We start from the raw sequence: 18447 nt of genomic DNA, 5'->3' as shown, positions 1-18447 counted from the left end.
AACCCATTGTGGTAGTACAATTATTATTCCCATTTCCCAGATGGTAAAACCGAAGCACAGGTTAAGTAACTTGAGGAATAACCTGTACAATGTAAACGACAGCTTCAGAATAGTTGAGCACTGGCTATGCTGCTGCTTTACGCTGTAAGAGTGAAGAAAGGACAGCCGCAGGAAATCTGACGCATTCCAATACATTGCAGGCTGTGGACACGGTCAGTTATCTTTTTCGTCGCTTTATTTCTACCCCTTCATGTTTCTTCTGATTCTGAAATCCTTTTCTAAGAGAGTTCACGGGGATCGCTGTTGGGAGTTCAGAAACTCAACTTCACGTCAGGATTTGCTGTACTGCCTTGGGTAAGTCATTTAATTTCACTGGGCCTCTTTTTCCTCCCTTGTAAAAGAGAGAGTTGGAACAACGTTCTTTGAGTTTAGGTGATGGTGACTGGCACTTGATGTAAAGTCACAAGACACCAGATAGAAAATAACTTGAAAAATCTCTTCGCCACTAGGGTTAAACAGATACCAGCGCACGCTGCAGGAGGATCTAGTAGCTTTATATTTCTTAAAAACAAAACAAAACAAAACAAAACAAAACAAAACTGAAATCTGTTTCCACTGCTGTAAAGGAAAGATAGCTTGTCTTCTAGTGGCGGCTACTCGCTTCCAACCTAAGTCCCACCCCCAACCACGCTCCCGTCGTCATGGAGACCCGGGACGCCCCAGCTGGCTGATTCCCTTTCCGCTCTATCCAGGCGGGGCGCGTAATGACGCACGCGCGTTCTCAGCGGCCGCGGTGGCTGCCGGGACTGAGTTCTTAGCCGCCAGATCAGGAAGTGTCGGGCGGAGCACGGGGCCGAGTCGCCGCCTCAGCTGCCGCCGCCGACGCCGCCTGTGCGGAAACCCGGACCTGGCGGGGCAGCGCCCCGGCGTGCGTGCAGGCTGGGGCGCTGACAACGAGCGGGAAGCGGCGGCCACGCGGGCGTGGGCGGCTGGTCGAGGCGGCAGCGGGGCGCGTTGGGCGGCCCTTCTCGCTCAGGTAAGGGCTGCGGCCGCCGGGTGAGGGGCGCAGAGCCCCGGCCTGGAGTTCCTCGGGGCCGCCTCCTCTCGGGGGCGGGCGGGTCTCTCACTCCGTGGGACGCTGGGGCTTCCGTTCCCTACGCGAAACGCTTAAAACCCGGTCACAACAATGTGAGGAGCATTGTCTTTTAGGCCGGGGGTTCATTGACAAACTTGGGTTGGAAAGGGGAAATTCGAATCGGAGAGCTGATGGCGCCTCTTTCTAGCCCCGAAGTTTACATTAGCAGTAACCGCATGAACCATGTGTGTGGAGTTTGGGGAAACCACGGCGTCCAGCTAACTATAATTTTTATGCTCCTTCATGGACTGTTTTTTTCCACCTGCCTTTTGGAGACCTAGTTTGGAATGATTTTTAAACTTTAGTTATAATAGTTTGTTTTCTGCAAAGTCTAAAGACATTTTCCAAAACAAATTGCGGCGCTGCCTTTTACCGTCCACCTCTACATTTCTGTCATGTAAGCGGTAAGCAGTCTCTGTTCTCAGCTTACCGGCTATTCATAGTGTTGGCACCTGCGAGGCTCAGGCAGGGAAAGAAGCAAAAGAGAGGAAAAGTAGTAAGGTTGAAAGAAATCGAATAATATCCTGGAAAGAACGTGGGACTTTGGAGTCAGAAGATCTGATTTAATTTTTGGCTTCTTAGTGGGCGAACACGTGAACTTACTGAGTTGTGGTGGTGTTTTTTAAAATGTAAAATGGGCAGGGTGATATGACCTGTCTGCTACACTGATCAGTTCATGTAAAACTCCAAATATTGAGTCATCTTTGAGAAAAAGGAGGAAAAGTTAGTTGGAGCGTGTGATGGTGAAAGACATTAAGCCTTATATGTTTCAGGTGCCACTGAACGTTACCTGCACCACACAGGTCGCTTTTGTTTCGGAGGCCTTGGCCGGCATTTCAGGGCTGGAGTCAGGAGCAGCTGACTTAGGAGTCAGGATATTGGAGTCCTGGCTCAGGCACTTTCAGCTGTGTGACCTTAACTATGCCCCTTCACGTCAAGTTTCACCTGTTGAAATAGGGATAAACCTAAATACCCAAATATTTATTATCTGATCCTGTTGTGAGGATCAAATGCTGTAAACATTTAGGTCTTTGTAAACTGTAACCCTTTCATTTACTGTGTTAAACTTGTGATTATAAAAGCCTGGGTTAATTATCTGGCTTAACAAGGTGAAACAGATACAGGTGTTTCTTGTTTTAGCTTGTCCCGTCCCCCCCCCCTCCCCCAGCCTTGGGAATTCTCTTGTTCTCACCTTCCCTCCCCCAAGACTCTCCTGCTTTCCTCGCCCCAGTATAACCATTCTGTTATTTCTTTTCAGATCCAACTCAAAATAGTAATACTGAAATAACATATGTATGTAGCTGTACTATTTAAAAAACTGCTTTCACAAACATTTGCTCACTTTATTCTTACAGTTGGGCTAGCTGTAGACAGCATTGATAGGTATCCTCATTTTACTTATGATAAAACTGGATTTCGAGAAGTCTAGTGGTTTGCCCAGGGTCATGTTACTCTTAGGGATTAGAACTGAGGGGAGAAGGCAGGTGTTTGATTCGAGGTCCAGTACGAGTGATTCTTCCTTAACTGAAGTTACTCTGATTATTTCTTACTAGTGCTTACGTTTTTAACTTTTAGCATGCTAAGTCGCTTTTTATTTCTTCATTGCTTTTTAAGTGAGGTGCTTTGTGCTCTCGTGTCCTCAAATGTAAGCTGCTTGAAGGCAAAGATTTATCTTCCAGAACCTTTTAGAGCTTGGAGTACAGTGCCTCACAAACAAGATGTTTAATTAATGCTTGTGAAACCATTAACAATGAGGCTAGAGCAATTTAAAGATGTTCCTCATTCATTATTCATTTAACAAATATTTATTGAGCTACTCCATGCTTGAAGGCTTTCAGAGTATAAGATAGTCTTTTTTTTCCTCTGAGACCTTTCTTCCCAACTTATTACCATTAGTCTTACAATGTAGAAATCATTTACATCGTCAACTTGTGTGCTTCTGAGACTCTCCACAGAGTTCTAGGGAGAGTTCAGACAAGAGAGGAACGTTTTTAAATACTTGGTTTAATGACCTGTGGCTTTCCGATTGTACTGAAGTAACTTAGAATTATAGTTTCAGAACTGAGGGACAAAGAGATCTAGTCCCATCTCCCTGTAAATCAGGAATTTTCTGTACATATTTCTAACAAATATTAATCCAGCCTCTTCACCACTTAATGTTAGAGTTCATCAGTTTTAAAATGTATCTTTTAATTTATAAGCAATTCTGATGGTTCTCTTTTTTTTTTTTTTGCAGTGAGCCTTATGTCTCCTAATTTCTGCCTGGTTGTCCTGATGCTGTTTCTAAAGCAGCATTGTCCAACAGAAATAGTGTGAGCTGCAAGTGTGAGCCACACATGTAATTTAAAAATTTTAAAACCCAACGTTGTAAATCAACTATACGTCAAAAAAAATTTTATTCTAGTACCTATAGTTTAAAAAAGGTAAAAAGAAAGGAAAATTAATTTTAACCTTTTACTTAACCTAGAATATCCAAAATATTATCACATTAACATAATCAATCTTAAATATCTCATTAGTAGTTCTAAAAGTTCTTTTCATTGTATTGAGTCTTTTAAATCTGGTGTGTATTTTACACTTTGTACATCTCAACTCTTGCCCCATTTCAGGTGCTCAGTAGGCACTGTGGCCAGTGGCTGTCATACTGGACAGCGTAATTCTAGTGGTTTAGAGAATAATTCTTTTTACCTAGTACCTAGCACAGTGCTTGGCTTATAACAGTTACTAATTAAAGATTTTTTTGAGTGAACGAGTAAATGAATAAATGCAAGTGCTAGGGGACTAATAATAAAAGGTAATTTTGTTTGGGAAGTAACTCTTGTTGAGACCTGTGAATTTAGCATATAGGTTTGAGTGACTTGAATCTGTATTAAAGAAATTTATTTTTTTCTTTGCAGCATTATGGATCCAAGCCTGCTGAGAGAACGGGAGCTGTTCAAAAAACGAGCTCTTTCCACTCCTGTAGTAGAAAAACGTTCTATATCTTCTGAGTCATCATCTTCATCATCAAAGAAGAAGAAAGCAAAGCAAGAACATGGAGGATCATCAAGTTCTAAACAGAATTCTGGTTAGTAAAACTGACTGTTCAGCTTTTATTTTTGGGAAACCATTTAGTCATGAAAAGTTCATTTTTTCAGTTCAGCATTCATATTGATTGGTACTTTGTTAAGTGTAAGGGATAGAATGATAAGAGTTTTTTGCTCTTAAGTTATTAAGATTTAACTGTTAAGGTGTTAAAATTGAAGGTGTTAGAATTTAGGTTGTTATCCTTTTAAAAAATGTCATTGAGGTTTAATGTCTATACCATACAGTTCACTTATTTTAAGTGTATGATTCAAAGGTTTTTAGTAAGTTTGCAGAGCTGTGCAGCTGTTAACTACAATAGAATGTTAGAACATTTCCATCACCCCCAAAAGATCCCTTGTGTCCACTGGTAGTCACTCCTTGTTCCCATGTCAGCCCCTGAAAATAATCTATTTTTTGTCTCTATATGTTTGCCTTTTCTGGACATCTCATATAAAAGGAATTGTATAATACGTGTTTTTTAGTATGTGGCTGCTTTTACCTGGCATCTGTTGGGATGATCATGTTGTTGGTTAACACTGTATTCAGTTAATTGATTTTCAGATATTCAATGAACCTTAACATTCTTTGAATAAATGCTACTTGATCATGGTGTGTAATCCTTTGTTGTGACGTTCAGTTTGCTGATGTGTTGTCCAGGATTCATCCATATTGTAGCATGTATCAGTACTTTATTCCATTTTATTGGTGAATAGTATTCCATTGTACGGATATACCACAATTTGTTTATCCACTCACTAGTTAATGGACATTTGGATTATTTCGAATCTTTGTGTGGATGTGTTTTTTTCCCCTTTTGGATAAAGACCTAAGGGTGGAATTTCTGGGTAATGTAATAATTTTATGTTCATCTTTTTAAGAAACTACCAGATGGGTATACTGTTTTACATTATTTTATTTTTTTCTCATTCTTGACAACACTTGTTATTCTTTGTCTTTATAGCCATTCTAGAGGGTATGAAGTAGTATTGTTGTGATTTTAGTATGCGGTACCCTAATGACTAATGACGTTGAACATCATTTCATTTCATGTGTTATTGACCATTCATGTGGCTTGGTGAAATATGTATTCAGATCCTTTTTGACCATTTGAAAAAATTGGGTTGTCTTCTTCCTATTGATTGTAAGAGTTCTTTGTGTATTCTGGGTACAATTTGTTGATCCAGTATCACATGTGTTCTTGGTGTCATATTTTAAGAGATCTTTGCCTAACCCAAGGTCATGAAAAGTTACTCTTGTATTTTCTTATGAGTTTTATAGTTTTAGCTCTTAAATTTTGGTCTGTGATATATTTGAGTTAATTTTTTTGTGTATGGTTTCATATAAGGGTCTAAATTCATTTTTTTTGTATGTGGTTATTCTTTTGTCCTTGTGCCATTTTTGAAAAAGTTTTTCCCTATTGACTTGGATTGGCACCCTTGTTGAATTCATACTCAGGTGACAATAAATGAGGGTTTATTTCTGGAATCTGTTAGGTTCCATTGACTCATATGTCTGTCCTTAATGCCAGTACCACATCTCTTGATTGCTGTAACATTCCAGTCAAGTTTTGAAATTGGAAATTGTAAGCCCTTCAGTTTTGTTCTTTTTTTCAAGATTGTTTTGGTTTTCCTGGATCCTTTGCATTTCCATATAAATTTTAGTATCAGCTAATCAGTTCATGTCTGTAAAAGAGCAAACTGTGATTTTGATAGGGATTGCATTGAATCTTTAAATCAATTTGGGGAGACCTACTGTCTTAACAATATTAAGTCTTTTGGTCAATTAACATGGTTATCTTTCCATTTATTAGGTTTTTAATTTAAGAATGTTTTGTAATTTTTAATATGTCTTAAATTTTAAGTATTCTTTTTGATACTGTGAATGAAATTTTCTTAGTTTGATATTTGGATTGTTCATTGCTAGTATAAATATATTAGAGTTTTGTATATTGATCTTGTATTCTGCAACCCTGTGGAACTCATTTATTCTAGTTTTTTGTGTGGGTGGATTCCTTAGGATTAGTCTACATAATAGGATTATGTCATCTGTGAATAAGAACAGTTTTATTTATATGAGTGCCTTTTATTTTTCTTGCCTGTCAGGACTGGCTAGTATGATTTTGGATAGGAGTAGTGAGTGTGAATATCTTTGCCTTGTTCCTGATCTTAGGGGGAAAGCATTCAATCTATGCAAGATGTTAGCGGTAGGGTTTTTGTAGATACCCTTTATCAGGAGTTCCCCCCTATTTCTAGTTTGTTGAGAGCTTTTAATCTAAGTGAGTATTGGATATTGTTAAATATTTTTCCTGCATCTATTGAAATTATCATGTTTGTTCTTGTTCTTTATTAATATGGTATATTACATTAATTGATTTTCAGATGTTACACCAACCTTGCATTCTTGGAATAAATCCTGCTTGGTCATGGTGTGTAATCTTTTTTGTTGTGAGATTCAGTTTGCTGATATTTTGTACAGGATTTTTGTCTCTCTATTCATGAGGGGTATGGTTTGTTGTTTTCTTCTGATGCCTATTGAGCTATTTATGGCCCAATAAAATGATCTGTGAAGTATTCCATTTTCCTCTACTTTCTGGAAGAGTTGTGAAGGTTTAATATAAATTTCTCTCTAAATATTTGATAGAATTCACTAAGTAAGCTATTTGGGACTGAGTTTTCCAATTGTGGGATGCTCTTGGTAGAAATTTCTTCTTGTAGATCTATTCAGGTTTTCTCTTTCTTGAGTTAATTTTGGTATTTTATGTCTTTTTAGGAGTTTGTCCATTTCATCATCTACATTATCCAAAGTTTTTAAAAGTATTCTCTTGCAATCTTTTTGATTTCTGTAAGTTTAGTAGTGATATCCTTTAGTAGTGATATTCCTTGTTTCTGATTTTAGGAATTTGTGTTTTTGTTTTTTGATTAGTGTAGCTTAAAGGTTTGTCAATTTTGTTGATATTTTAGAAACCCAACTTTTGATTTCATTGATTTTTTTCCCCGTTTTTCTGATTTTTAAAAATTTCATTAATTTCCACTTCATTTATTATTTCCTCCCTTCTGCTTATTTTGAGTTTAGTTTACTCTTGGGCTGTTATCTTTTAGACAGCTAGGTCAGTGCAACTTAATTCATAACAAAAATTATTTACCTATTTCAAAGTGTAGTAGTAGTGATCTTTATAGATACCATCTTGTTAGATGTTCTTCAAGCTGTTTTCCTAATTGACGTCAAAGCAGAGCCAATCTTTCTTTGAAAGTAGACTTGTCATTCTTATTAGTACATAACAGGTTTATCTCTCATTCCAATAAAATTTGCATTGAATTATGGTAAACAAAATTTTAGAAGTGTTTTAAACATTAGCAAAGACTTGCTCTTAGACCTAGTCTCTTTGATTTGCTTAAGGCTATTTTAAGCTCCAAAATCTCAGTGGCTTAAAATAACAAAAGTTTTTCTTTCATACCTGTGTTTATCATGTGTTAGCAGAGGTCTTAGCTCATTAGTCAGTCAAGGACCCAAGCTGATAGAGTAGCTGATACTGCAAATGTTGTTGGTTTCAGTGCCAGAGGGAAAAAGAACTCTTAAAGATCTTGCCTGCCAGTTCATTGCTCTGGTCTGGAGGTGAGGGTGACTTCATCTCACAACTCATTGGCTAGAACTAGTCACAGGGCTGTATCTAACTGGTTCCATGTGCTCAGAAAGAGGGGACCTGGAAATACTGGGTGTAAACACTAAAGACACCATACCACCGTAGTTCGGGCCACTGTCATTGGATTGCCCGATTAGCTGCTTACCGCGTCTCCTGGTTTACTTTCTTTATTATCCATTCTCTGTACAACAGCCATTGATTTTTCTAATCATTATTCTGATGACATCTCTCTCTGCTTAAGGCTGATCATTGTTTTCAGACAAAGTCCACCTTTCCCTGCAGTTTGCATGCTGTGCCTGATCTGGTCTCCACTTACCTTTTATGCCCCTATCTCTCTGTTCCTGTACTCTGTGCTAGTGATACTGACTTGTAGCTTCTCTAATCTGCTTTACTCTCTTCTGCCTCTTGGCCTTTCCTCATAGTACTTCCTCTTCTTGGAACATTCTTTTGTACCTCCTTCCCTCTTTCCTTTGGTTAACTCCCATTCTTTTAGATTTCAGCTTAATAGTCATTCCCACTTGGCAGTTTGAATTCAGTGCTTAGCCCTTGAATTCCCATCGCACTCCCTATTTCTGAGGAAGCTGTTGTATGCCTTTGTAATTGCATGGTTACTTGTTTGCTGTTGTAACCTAATATCTCACACAGAGAAACACTCAGTACATATTTGTTGAATTGCTAAATAAAGTACAGGGTAAGGTAGGGAAAATTTGATAGTGTATATTATAAAAAAAAAAAACTCTATATTAAAGGACCCATATGCTTCCCAACTATGGCAAGGACCCCAAAGTTTTCTGTTTATGAAAATATGGTTTTAACAAGTACCTTGGTTATTAAAGTATTTTGTATATCTAGATTTCATAAGTCTTTTGAAAGTTGGTTACATTTTCTGTGTTTGTTTCTAATGTCAGAAAAAAAAAGTAAGTATTATGTCGAAAAGTGATTTCAAACTGGCATTTAGGGTTCTCTAAAACAAAAATGACAGATATGTATGTTTCATGTCACATATCAAATATTTGCTGTTTTGCCATAATTTTCAATAGCTTCTTAATTTATTAAATTGAAGTGCCCATTTAGTTAAAGGCTGTTATTTCCATTTTTTTTGTCGTTATTTTGAGTAATGCTGTTGTACACATCTTTGTATCTTGAGGTTTTTTTTTGTTTTGTTTTGTTTTGTTTTTTTTTTTTTTGACCTGATTTCTCAGAATAAATTTCCAGGAGTGGCATCTCTGGTCTAAGGGCAGTTGTAGTGCAGTGGTTAAAAGCATGCTTTGGTTTGTTCACGGGTGGTAGCAAAATAGTGTCATGGTTATAAAATAGAATACTGTATAGCTCTTAACATTCCAAGAAATAAAACTGCCCTATTTCTTAACAGGTGTTAAATGGTCTTACCTTTTGACTTTTTTTTGCAGTTTTTTTGCATTGGGTATCTTAGCCCTTGAGAGAGTGAATATGAGAAGCATAAAGAAAGAACAAGCTCAAGAAATGCAGTTTAGGGGGTGTGCAAGTAAGTTTTAGTTTGAAAATGGCCCATCTTAGACCATGTATTTCTTACTAAACAGTAAGTCAGTTTTATGAAAAGTTTATGCAAGTGTACTTGTGACCTTTCTGAGTATTTTGAGATTTTTTTTCCCACACCAATCTTACATAAAACTTAATTTTTAAAAAATGTGTAAGCTCAATAAACTAGTAAATACTGTTTTTTAATAAGTGGGGACTTATGTGTTAGTGGAAGTATTTTACTTTGGTTTTGGATAAGCATTTTAAATAGCATTTTAATTAAACCAAAACACATGGAGAATAATTCTGTTTTTTTAGTCCATGTGATTTGTTTAGGTATAAGTAACTTGGGGATCATAAGCCTTTCTTTTATTTTCCAGTTTACCTTTTAATGAATACTGAATTCTAGGAATCTTTTATCCAGTTTTTGAAGTGTCATTTTAAATAGATTGGTAAATTATTCACATTTGTGAAGTTTCACTGTATATTTAATGAAATGGATACACACACAGAAAGTGCATATTTAATTTGTTTTTTCTTTCTAGTAGAAATCTTTTAATTATTCATAGACAGAGTCAGTTTTGTAATAACAATTGGCCTCGGAAATTTTTCTTTTTTTCTCAGTGGTTGAGGGCTGTTTTTGAAGCTAGACTACTTCAGTTTCACGTTTTCTGATGTTGTCCATCATACTTCTGAGGGGGTTCGGTTCACTTCTCAGGTCTTTCACAGTTTTGTTTTTCACACAGCAGCAGCAGTTAAGCACTTCATAAAGGAAAGCCAGCACTACTAAAGAGACCACTGTAAATATAAATAAAAGCAGAATAACAAAGCAGGCAGTGTTCCAGTTATCATGGAAAGGGTAAATTTTTTGAACTTGAAAACCAAGGTACTGATAAACAGATGTAGTTGTTTCATTCCAGAGGCTGGAGCTCAGGGAGGCCATTCTTAAAGAGATAGCACTTCTTATGTCGCTTGTTTGACTCTATAGAGAGGTAGAAAATGAATACATGTAACCAGAGTTTACAGGTTTGTCAATTCAAATCTCAGTTTTAAGATTTGTTAGTAAATTTATATAGGCTGCATCAGTGTTCCTTATTTTCTGCCATAATTAGAGCCTGAGTGGTGTTTCTGAGTTTTTTCTGTCTATGCAGTGTATTCTTTAAACCATACTATGTATTTCTTAATGTATATCATTTGTTAGACAAATATGTTTGTTCAAGTGTCATATACAGAAATTAACTGCTAATGGAGGGAGAAAAAGGCAGTTGAATTATTTTAAAAATTTGACTAAAGCAGTAGTCAGTGAGCTGTTATTTATAAAAGATATTTGCCCTTTAAAGTCTTCTGCCCTCAGAAAAGCTTTTCGCATTACCCTCATGGATCCATCTCACCTGCTTAGTTCAGTGTATTTCTGTCTCTTGTTTCCTCTCCTTTAAACTTCCAGGACAGGTGATCTGAATCAGGAAGTAGTGGCTGAGTGAAAAACAGCAGATAAAGAAAAGCCAAATAATGACAGTTTTCAGAATAAGGACAATAAAATTTTAGATTAACGTTGCCTATGCAGAGACCTGAATTTAAGGTGTTTGTTTTTGGTAATGTGTACGATAGTCTTAAATGTCTTGTAATACCTCAATGACCTATGGGCACGAATACTTAAAAAAAAAAAAAACAACAGACAAATTCAGTGCTCCAAAGCTACCTAAATTGTTGTTTCATTTCGCAGAACTAGCCAGTGAGTTAACGTTTCAGTGTTCTTGCACTAGATTTTGCTCTTGTTGACCTGATACTTGTTAGGCCTTAAATGGAGTCATAAGGATTGAAGATTTGATACTATTAAAAATGCTAAATGACTTTTTATTATCTGAATCTTTTAAAAATATCTTTTTAAGCTTTAAAAAATTATGCAATACCTATATACCAAGAAACTTCTTGAAGTAAAAGGGGAAAAACCCCGTACTTCCACTTGAGTTTGTATGCTTTCTTTTATGAAAGAAATGAATTACTTTGCATACTTTTTCTTTGCTACGTAGTTGTAAATATTAAACGTATTTATTGATTACCTACTGTGTAGGAAATACTTTTCTAAGTGTTGGAGTAATGTGTGTGAGAGTGTTTTATTTAAAGAAAATTTCAAGGTGGTATAGAAATTTAAGAGTATAATGAACGCCTGTGTGCCGTGACAAGCTTCATTTCTCAACTCTCGGCCAGTCTCCACCTCTGCCCTCTTGCTTCTACCTCATACATTATTTTGAAGTAAATCCCAGATATCACGTCACTTCATGTAGGAATATTTCAGCACATATCTCTTAAAAGGTGAGGGCTCTGTTTTAAAATGTAATCACAATATCATGTTCACACCAAAAAAGATAAAAAGGTGACTTTAAAAAACTCCAAGCCATAACAATATAATTACATAGATTTGTTTTCTTTATAAACATAATTTTAAAACTTTGGGATTGATAAATTAATATTTTCTAAGTTTCCTTTTTCTTTCTTAAATATAATTTGCTTGGCAAATCACTTCACCTGTCTGAATGGACTTGTTTCCTTCCTTTCTTCCCTTTGTGTATGTTGAAGATCAGATCGATGATCTAAGGCCAGAAGTTAAGGCCTAAATTTATTTACTTATTTTTGGATTTAAGAATCCTTCCGTTTCATGGCGCTCAGTGACCCTTCCTCGTGAAATGAGGTACAAGAGACTAATGGACAGTAGTTGAATCAGTTGCTTCCTTAGTTCTTGGACATACAAAAATACATTGTCTGGCACATAGATCTGTGATTAACTTCCCACTACATTACAGCAGTTCAAACTATGTCAGGAGACCCAGCCTTTCAGAGTTACCCTCATTTGTCCTTTGGAGTTTTCTTTTCTAAGCACAGTCTTTAAGAAAGCAGGGCTGAATTGCTGTGTTGCACAACTCCAGGGAGCACTGGTCATACTGTGTTGTGGGGTGGGCACCATTCACATAGGATACAGTGTAAGCTGAAGCTGAGCAATGTGGGGTGCTGCCAGGCTACCCCTCCACCTCTGCCTTGTTGCTGCCTCTGATTTTGCACACATTGTCAAGTAACCTATGGAAACTAACTCAAACGGAGACAGAAGTTAAATCCTTTTTGACCCAGCCTTCCTAATAGACTAGTGTAGTGTGTGCATGTGCACAGACACGCACATGCCTGAAAAGTGTTCAACTTTGGAGCTCTTTTAAGGTTTTTAGCAGTACTAAAATGAGGGTATTCCTGGGAAGGGTAACATACATTGTTAGGGTTATTTTTACTTAAGTGTGAATGAGTTCCAGGTCGGTTTTGAAAAGCAGAGGAGTTAATAGAGAGGCGAGAGAAGATGAGGACCTTGGAGAAACGGGATGGTGCTATTTAGCTGGGTGGGTGAAGAGCAGGAAGACCTGCTTGAGGGTCTGTCCCATAATTTTACCTGGGCTAACCTATACCTCTTCAGCACTGATGAACGTATTCCTTAGACTTTTTGTTAAGACTTTTCAGGCTGATTCCTTTTTAAAATTTGGGAATTTCTTTTGAAGATTTCTCTTCTAAATCTGGCATTAGAGCTGATTGTGTAGGGGAGGGAGGAGAGAGTCGAGTGAAGCAATTTCCACATTATGCCCCTCAAATTAGTTGATGTACCTTATTAATGGACTTAAGCTGTTACTTCACTATTGATTTCAGAAATAACAGCAACTTAAAATAAAATTTGAAAGCATCACCTGTAATGATCCTATCTCCCTAACATATATGAAACTTTTGGCTTTTTTCTTTCTCCTACAAGTTGACTATATAAATCCATAATTTATACCTGGTTGAAATTATGCTGAATTTATTACTTTGCATAGTTTAATTTATTATGAGTAGGCCTTTTTAAAAAAAAATTTGTAGTGACTTTAAAACTGGGGGGAATTTGTAAAGATAGATAATGTAAATTACTATTTCAAAATGAAATTTTAGAATGATTAGAAAGTTGGCTTAAGGAACTTTATACTCTATTTATTTTTGAGATCCAAGTGAACTGCTTAAAAACTTTTAAGGTCCCCTCCCCCTGAAAAATTAGGGAGGGAGGAATAAGGATGGGAAGGATGAGAGAAGGGGGAGGAGAAGGTGGGGTAGGCAGACAGACACAATTACATTTAATTATTTGAAGTTAACTTGCTCTCATTCAGTGACTCTTCTACTGATTAAATTAATACAGTATATTCACAGTTGAATGTAATGCATGAGTGAGGTGACTATGGAAAGCTTTTTAGATATGTTTTTAGGTGAACAAGATGCAGGACAGTGTGTAGAGGAAAGAGGGAAATAATACATATTTCTACTTGCTTGAATCTGCACAAAAATCTTTGAAAGGGAGATACAAGAAATTAATAGTGATTCCTTGTGGGGTTGGTTGGAGAGTAGAATCTGGGGACAGGGATGTGTGTGAGACTTCTCAAGGAGTACCTTGTGGACAAAGAATGCCACCTGCTGTGTCAGCAAACAAAGGATGTTGAAGCCGTGAAGCCATCAGCTACTACAGCTGCACCTGCCAGTGAGCCCTGAGGGAACTCAGGATGGAGACAAACAGGCTGCCTGCAGCAGTGCACACTGAGGGGACTCAGGATGGGAAAGAACTAGATACTGGCCCTAGATAGTTAAGGTGCATATCAAAGGAACGATTTCAGTGCTCCCAGACTCGTGCATCTTCCTGCAAATTCATAAGCTTGAGCTATAAATTCATTAACCTGAGGTATCTGGTTTTCTGTAATATTTTGATGTTCCTACTACCTGGTTTTTGTTGCAAAATCTCGTATATCCTGGCTCCTCCCTTACCTCTTTGGAGCAATCTGAGAGGCTGCCTCCTAGGCTTAAGTCCTCAGAAAGCCCCTCAAAAAATCTGCCAAATAAAACATAATTCTCAACTTTTAGGTTGTGCATTTTTTCCTAGTCGACAATTCTGTATATTCTTTTGGTTTTTGAATCATTTGAATGTATTACTTATTCAAATCCAAACTAATATATTTTAAAATTATTCCCTGCCTTTGGTTTTTAATAGTCTGTTGTGTTTTATATAGTCTATTGTGTTTAATTGTTGTGTTTGGATTACTTCTAAAAAAATGAGGTTTAGTAAACTCATTTTGGTTAGGCTGTATACTTTATCCACACACGAATGTGCCTTTAGTAATTATTCTTGTAATAGTGACTATAGAGAACAGTGTATGGTGCCTCCAAGGGTAGTTCTAAGTTTCGCTAGAAGCATCTAAGCAGTTTTAAGAAAGAGTACATACATGTCAGGTTTATGTTGTAAATGACGACAGCTGTTTGTGAATGTGTTGATAACTGATGAACAACTGAAAACATTCACTCTTTAGTTAGCTTCTGGGCGTATCTGGAAAAAGTAAACCTTTAATGTGGAGTCATCTTCCACCTTTAACTTTTTTTAAATTTTTAAATTATTTATTCATTTTGTAATTGAAGTACATTCAGTTACAACATGTCAATTTCTGATATACAGCACAATATCCCGGTCATGCATATACATACATATGTTTTCATATTCTTTTTCATTAAAGGTTATTACAGGATATTGAATATAGTTCTCTGTGCTATACAGAAGAAACTTTTTTTTAGTCTATTTTTATGTATAGTGGCTAACATATGCAAATCTCAAACTCCCAGATTTATCCCTTCCCACCCCCTTTCCCCATCACCTTAAATTTAATGTGGTTTATTCTTTCAAAGTACACTACAGTTCTTCTGTGTTAAGTTTAGGTAAAATCTAAATCTTACTTTGATGGATTAGACATAATTAGATACATAGAAAGACATTTACCATTAGTATTTCCTTGTATTTTAAGACTATTTTTGAAATTAAAACGTAAATTTATATGAAGCAAATGCTGTAAACATGCCTTATGAAAAGTAAGAGAAAATGGCTTAAGAAAAATGGTCTATTGTACTTTTCTGGATCCCTCATTCCCTTTAAAATTTAATTACAAGAATGGGAAGTATTAAAGGAAAATTATAATTTTTAGTTTATATTGTTGTTTTGTATATTCCCTTATTTCTCCTTCCATTTTAAATGGTCCTAGTGAAATATTTATAAGGATAGGACTTGGAGCTGTTCTAGAACCTTGAATTGCCAGATGAGAATAAAATTATGCTTTTGCTCTATTTATGGAAAAAAAAAACCCCTTGAATTGAATTCTGTAGTGCCTTTAAACATATCACTTTGAAATATGATCAACTGATCATAATATCATTTATATATAGAACAATTCACACGGCCCTGGAACTTTCTGAGGTAGGCCATGTCTCTAAGGTAGTTTGGCGAAACAACAGTGAGCCTCCATCTGCACTAACTATAGTTACATTACCAGTAAAATGTGGGCTGATTATAGGGTTAAGACAATGTGGGTGGTAGGAGTTTCTGCCTGCAGTTTACCTGAAGTTTACAAGTTAACTGTTTTATTTGACAAAGTTATTTTTACTTTATCTGAGACTTTTTTGGGGGCTCCCACACTTTGTATATCAAGCAGGAATGTTTTCTAGGCAATTAACCACACTGTACTGAGCCTGGAGAGATCCAGTATCTTTTTACAGAAGCCTTTGCGCTCTATAAGGGATACTTTGCTCATGCCAGCAGAACACTGGCTAAGAAATAAAAGGAAAAAAATTCTTTAAAATTTAAATAGATTTACCAACAAAGAAAAGGGCAGAAGTTGGATCTTTAGTTTAGTTTAGGTAATCTGGAACTATAGCATCTAATAAATAATTATATTTTCATGCTTGAATATTATAGAATTAGAAATTTGGTCAGCAGTTTATACTCATTTTTAGTAGACATGAATGATGGCTCTGAGCCATGAAAGTAATCTTACTACCTTGAAAGTTACCCCCTGTCCCTTAACCAGTTTTTCTTAGGACATATTTTTTTTTTTTAAATGGAATTTATAAAAAAGATTTACTGTGTATTTATTTTGAGGATCAGTTTAAGAATAACTTTAACATATTAAAGTACTGTGATAAATACATATTTTGTAGCATACCAAAAACATAACTGTCTAAGAAGGTTTTTAATTTAACAATGGCATGACTTGTATGTTCAGTAACATAGACTTTAAAATTTCACTGTAAGGAATTTTAATTAAAATATATGAAAATCTGAAGCTCTATAAATGATCTCTTTGGTTACAGTATAATGTAGCCTACCTATTGGTACCTTTCTGGTCTTTTTATTTTTATATAAAAATCACAGTTATGATCATTTATAGGCATTCTCTACACCTACACTCAAAATCAAATAAAAACAATTTTGAATTATTTTCTTATATTTGTTAAAATACAACAAACTTTTTTTTTTATAAATAACTGCTTTTTACCAGCCAATATAATTTGCACATATAATCAGAAAGCTTTATGCTTTTAGTCTAGATTTTTCTTTAAGAAAAATCCTTTGTTAAGAGAAACCAAACTGCTGAAATGAAATAGCTCAGAGAAAATGAAATTTGCAAGTAACCACATAAATCAAATGCATATGGTTTACTCTAAGGTCTGGATATAGATCAGATTCATAGAAAATGTCATGAATTTTCTGTTAAGGCGCAGAGGGTGAGGGTGCTTGCTTATCAAGTAGCACAAGGCGGACTTCACATTTTCGTAATAAAATCCTGCCAAGCAATGAAATGAATACATTTTTTTGGGTCTTTAGTAGGAACAAAGCTTTCTGCTTGGTTTTTATGATAAAATATTTATACTGTATCATAAGGACATGTATTACTAAATAAAAAAGATCATATAAACCTACCTCTTGCTGAAAGGCTGCTGTTGAAGCGATGGTATCGTCTGTGTGTAATGCAGTCTAGTGCACAGCCAAGATGGAGCTGTGCTCCTATTGGTTGAACCACAGTGCAGCTGACAGTTTCCTCTCCGTTCATTTGCATTTAGTCTTGCCACCCTAAGAGTAAATCATTCATAAACTTGAATAGAGCTGTCTGGGTTCTCAACTGTCACCCCTTTTTCTTGCCTTTTTTGTCTGTAAGCTAAATTTCTGTATAGGAATTTGTGAGTTAGTAACAAATTGTTGATTCCTTAGTGTTTAGCTATAGAATTTCAGATCCTTCAGTGATTGTTTCAGTGCTCAGGCTAGAAGAGAGGTTGTAACCTAGGAAACAGTCCAGGTTTATCAGTTTGGTATTTCCTTCAGTAAATGTGCATAAAAATCTTATAAATGATTTTTTTTCAGTATTTGTTCTTTATATAAGTCTTGCTCTCTGAAAGTGATTATTTCCATGTGGCAGTTTGATTTATATGAAATTCTGAGGGAAAAGAAATAAGGTTTTTACCTCTACTAATTGGGAGAGGGTTAGTTTTGGTAGGTACACCACCTGCATTAGAAAAGCAGTCTGTGAAATTTAAATTGCAAAAGAATCCTTAGTTGGTCTTTTAGAGACAGAATGTTTTTATTTTGCTGTATTAGAGTTATGGTCTAAGCATAGCAGTCATGGTTTTTATTTATGCGAATGGGCTATTATAACAACAGTGGACTGGGTAAGTGCTTGCTATGCAGACATTTTTTTACATTATGGATAAATCAGCACATTTGTTTCTGGGGCAATAAGGTGTACATGGATATATTCTTACATTCGTTCCGTCAACTAATATTTATTGTTTACTATGCCTGGCATTGAGTTAAATGCTGGAGACCCCATGGTTAACAAAGCTGTTTGTCCTTCATGATTGACCATTTGCATGATGCTTATCCTTAACATACTGTCCTTTACTGTTTTTCGTAGTCTTCCCAGTTAGTTGTTTAGTAGTGTAGGATAAACTTAATGTTATTTTACTTAAGTCAAACAAGAATTGATTAAATATGCACTTAAGAATTTCTGTACTCTGACAAAATACCCAGTTTGAGATGGAATAATCTGTGTTAAATGCTAGTTAATGATTTTTATACAAGGCAGCATCACAGGGTTTACAACTGGATTTGAATCTTTATTCTTCCTCTTACTACTCTGTTTTCTTATGCTTCAAACAGGACATAAAACCTCCTAAATAGGCTTTTTGGGAGGGATTAAATGAGAATCATTTAACATGGTTCTTGGCAAATAGTAAGTGTTCAATA

General features: G+C 36.0%; 2 protein-coding genes across 4 annotated transcripts in view; one reads left to right on the top strand and one right to left on the bottom strand.

Moving 5' to 3' along the window:
• The first annotated feature begins 808 nt into the window (after window positions 1–808).
• GTF2E2 (general transcription factor IIE subunit 2) overlaps window positions 809–18447 on the top strand; it is a 60001-nt gene continuing 42362 nt past the window's right edge. The window contains exons 1-2 of one of the 2 annotated variants that reach the window (XM_074353552.1): window positions 809–1036; window positions 4033–4202. In XM_074353552.1, the coding sequence (XP_074209653.1) occupies window positions 4037–4202 (166 nt within the window). In that variant the 5' untranslated portion in view covers window positions 809–1036; window positions 4033–4036. The remainder of the gene's footprint in view (window positions 1037–4032; window positions 4203–18447) is intronic. The other variant, XM_074353551.1, reaches the window with a different exon arrangement.
• Window positions 9067–17197, bottom strand: SMIM18 (small integral membrane protein 18). Of its 2 annotated transcripts, none has more exons than XM_010953220.3 (3): window positions 17128–17197; window positions 10730–10811; window positions 9067–10320 (listed from the first exon to the last, which is right to left on the bottom strand). In XM_010953220.3, exon 3 carries the CDS (start codon window positions 10279–10281, stop codon window positions 9985–9987), a length of 297 nt encoding a protein of 98 aa, XP_010951522.1. In that variant the 5' UTR covers window positions 10282–10320; window positions 10730–10811; window positions 17128–17197; the 3' UTR covers window positions 9067–9984. The 2 variants fall into 2 exon arrangements, with proteins under 2 accessions (XP_010951522.1, XP_010951523.1); XM_010953221.3 differs by lacking the exon at window positions 17128–17197 and adding an exon at window positions 14609–14711.

The sequence above is a fragment of the Camelus bactrianus genome, chromosome 26 (genome assembly GCF_048773025.1).
Source record: "Camelus bactrianus isolate YW-2024 breed Bactrian camel chromosome 26, ASM4877302v1, whole genome shotgun sequence".
NCBI lineage: Eukaryota > Metazoa > Chordata > Mammalia > Artiodactyla > Camelidae > Camelus > Camelus bactrianus.
The sequence above is the reverse complement of the archived record's forward strand: the minus strand, read 5'-3'. Positions and strand labels throughout refer to the sequence as shown.

Bases quoted from the DNA above. Each gene is read 5' to 3' on its own strand.
- SMIM18 (XM_010953220.3), bottom strand. From the start codon at position 10,281: ATGGCCTCCCTGAGCTCCAGCCTCTGGAATGAAACAACTACATCTGTT.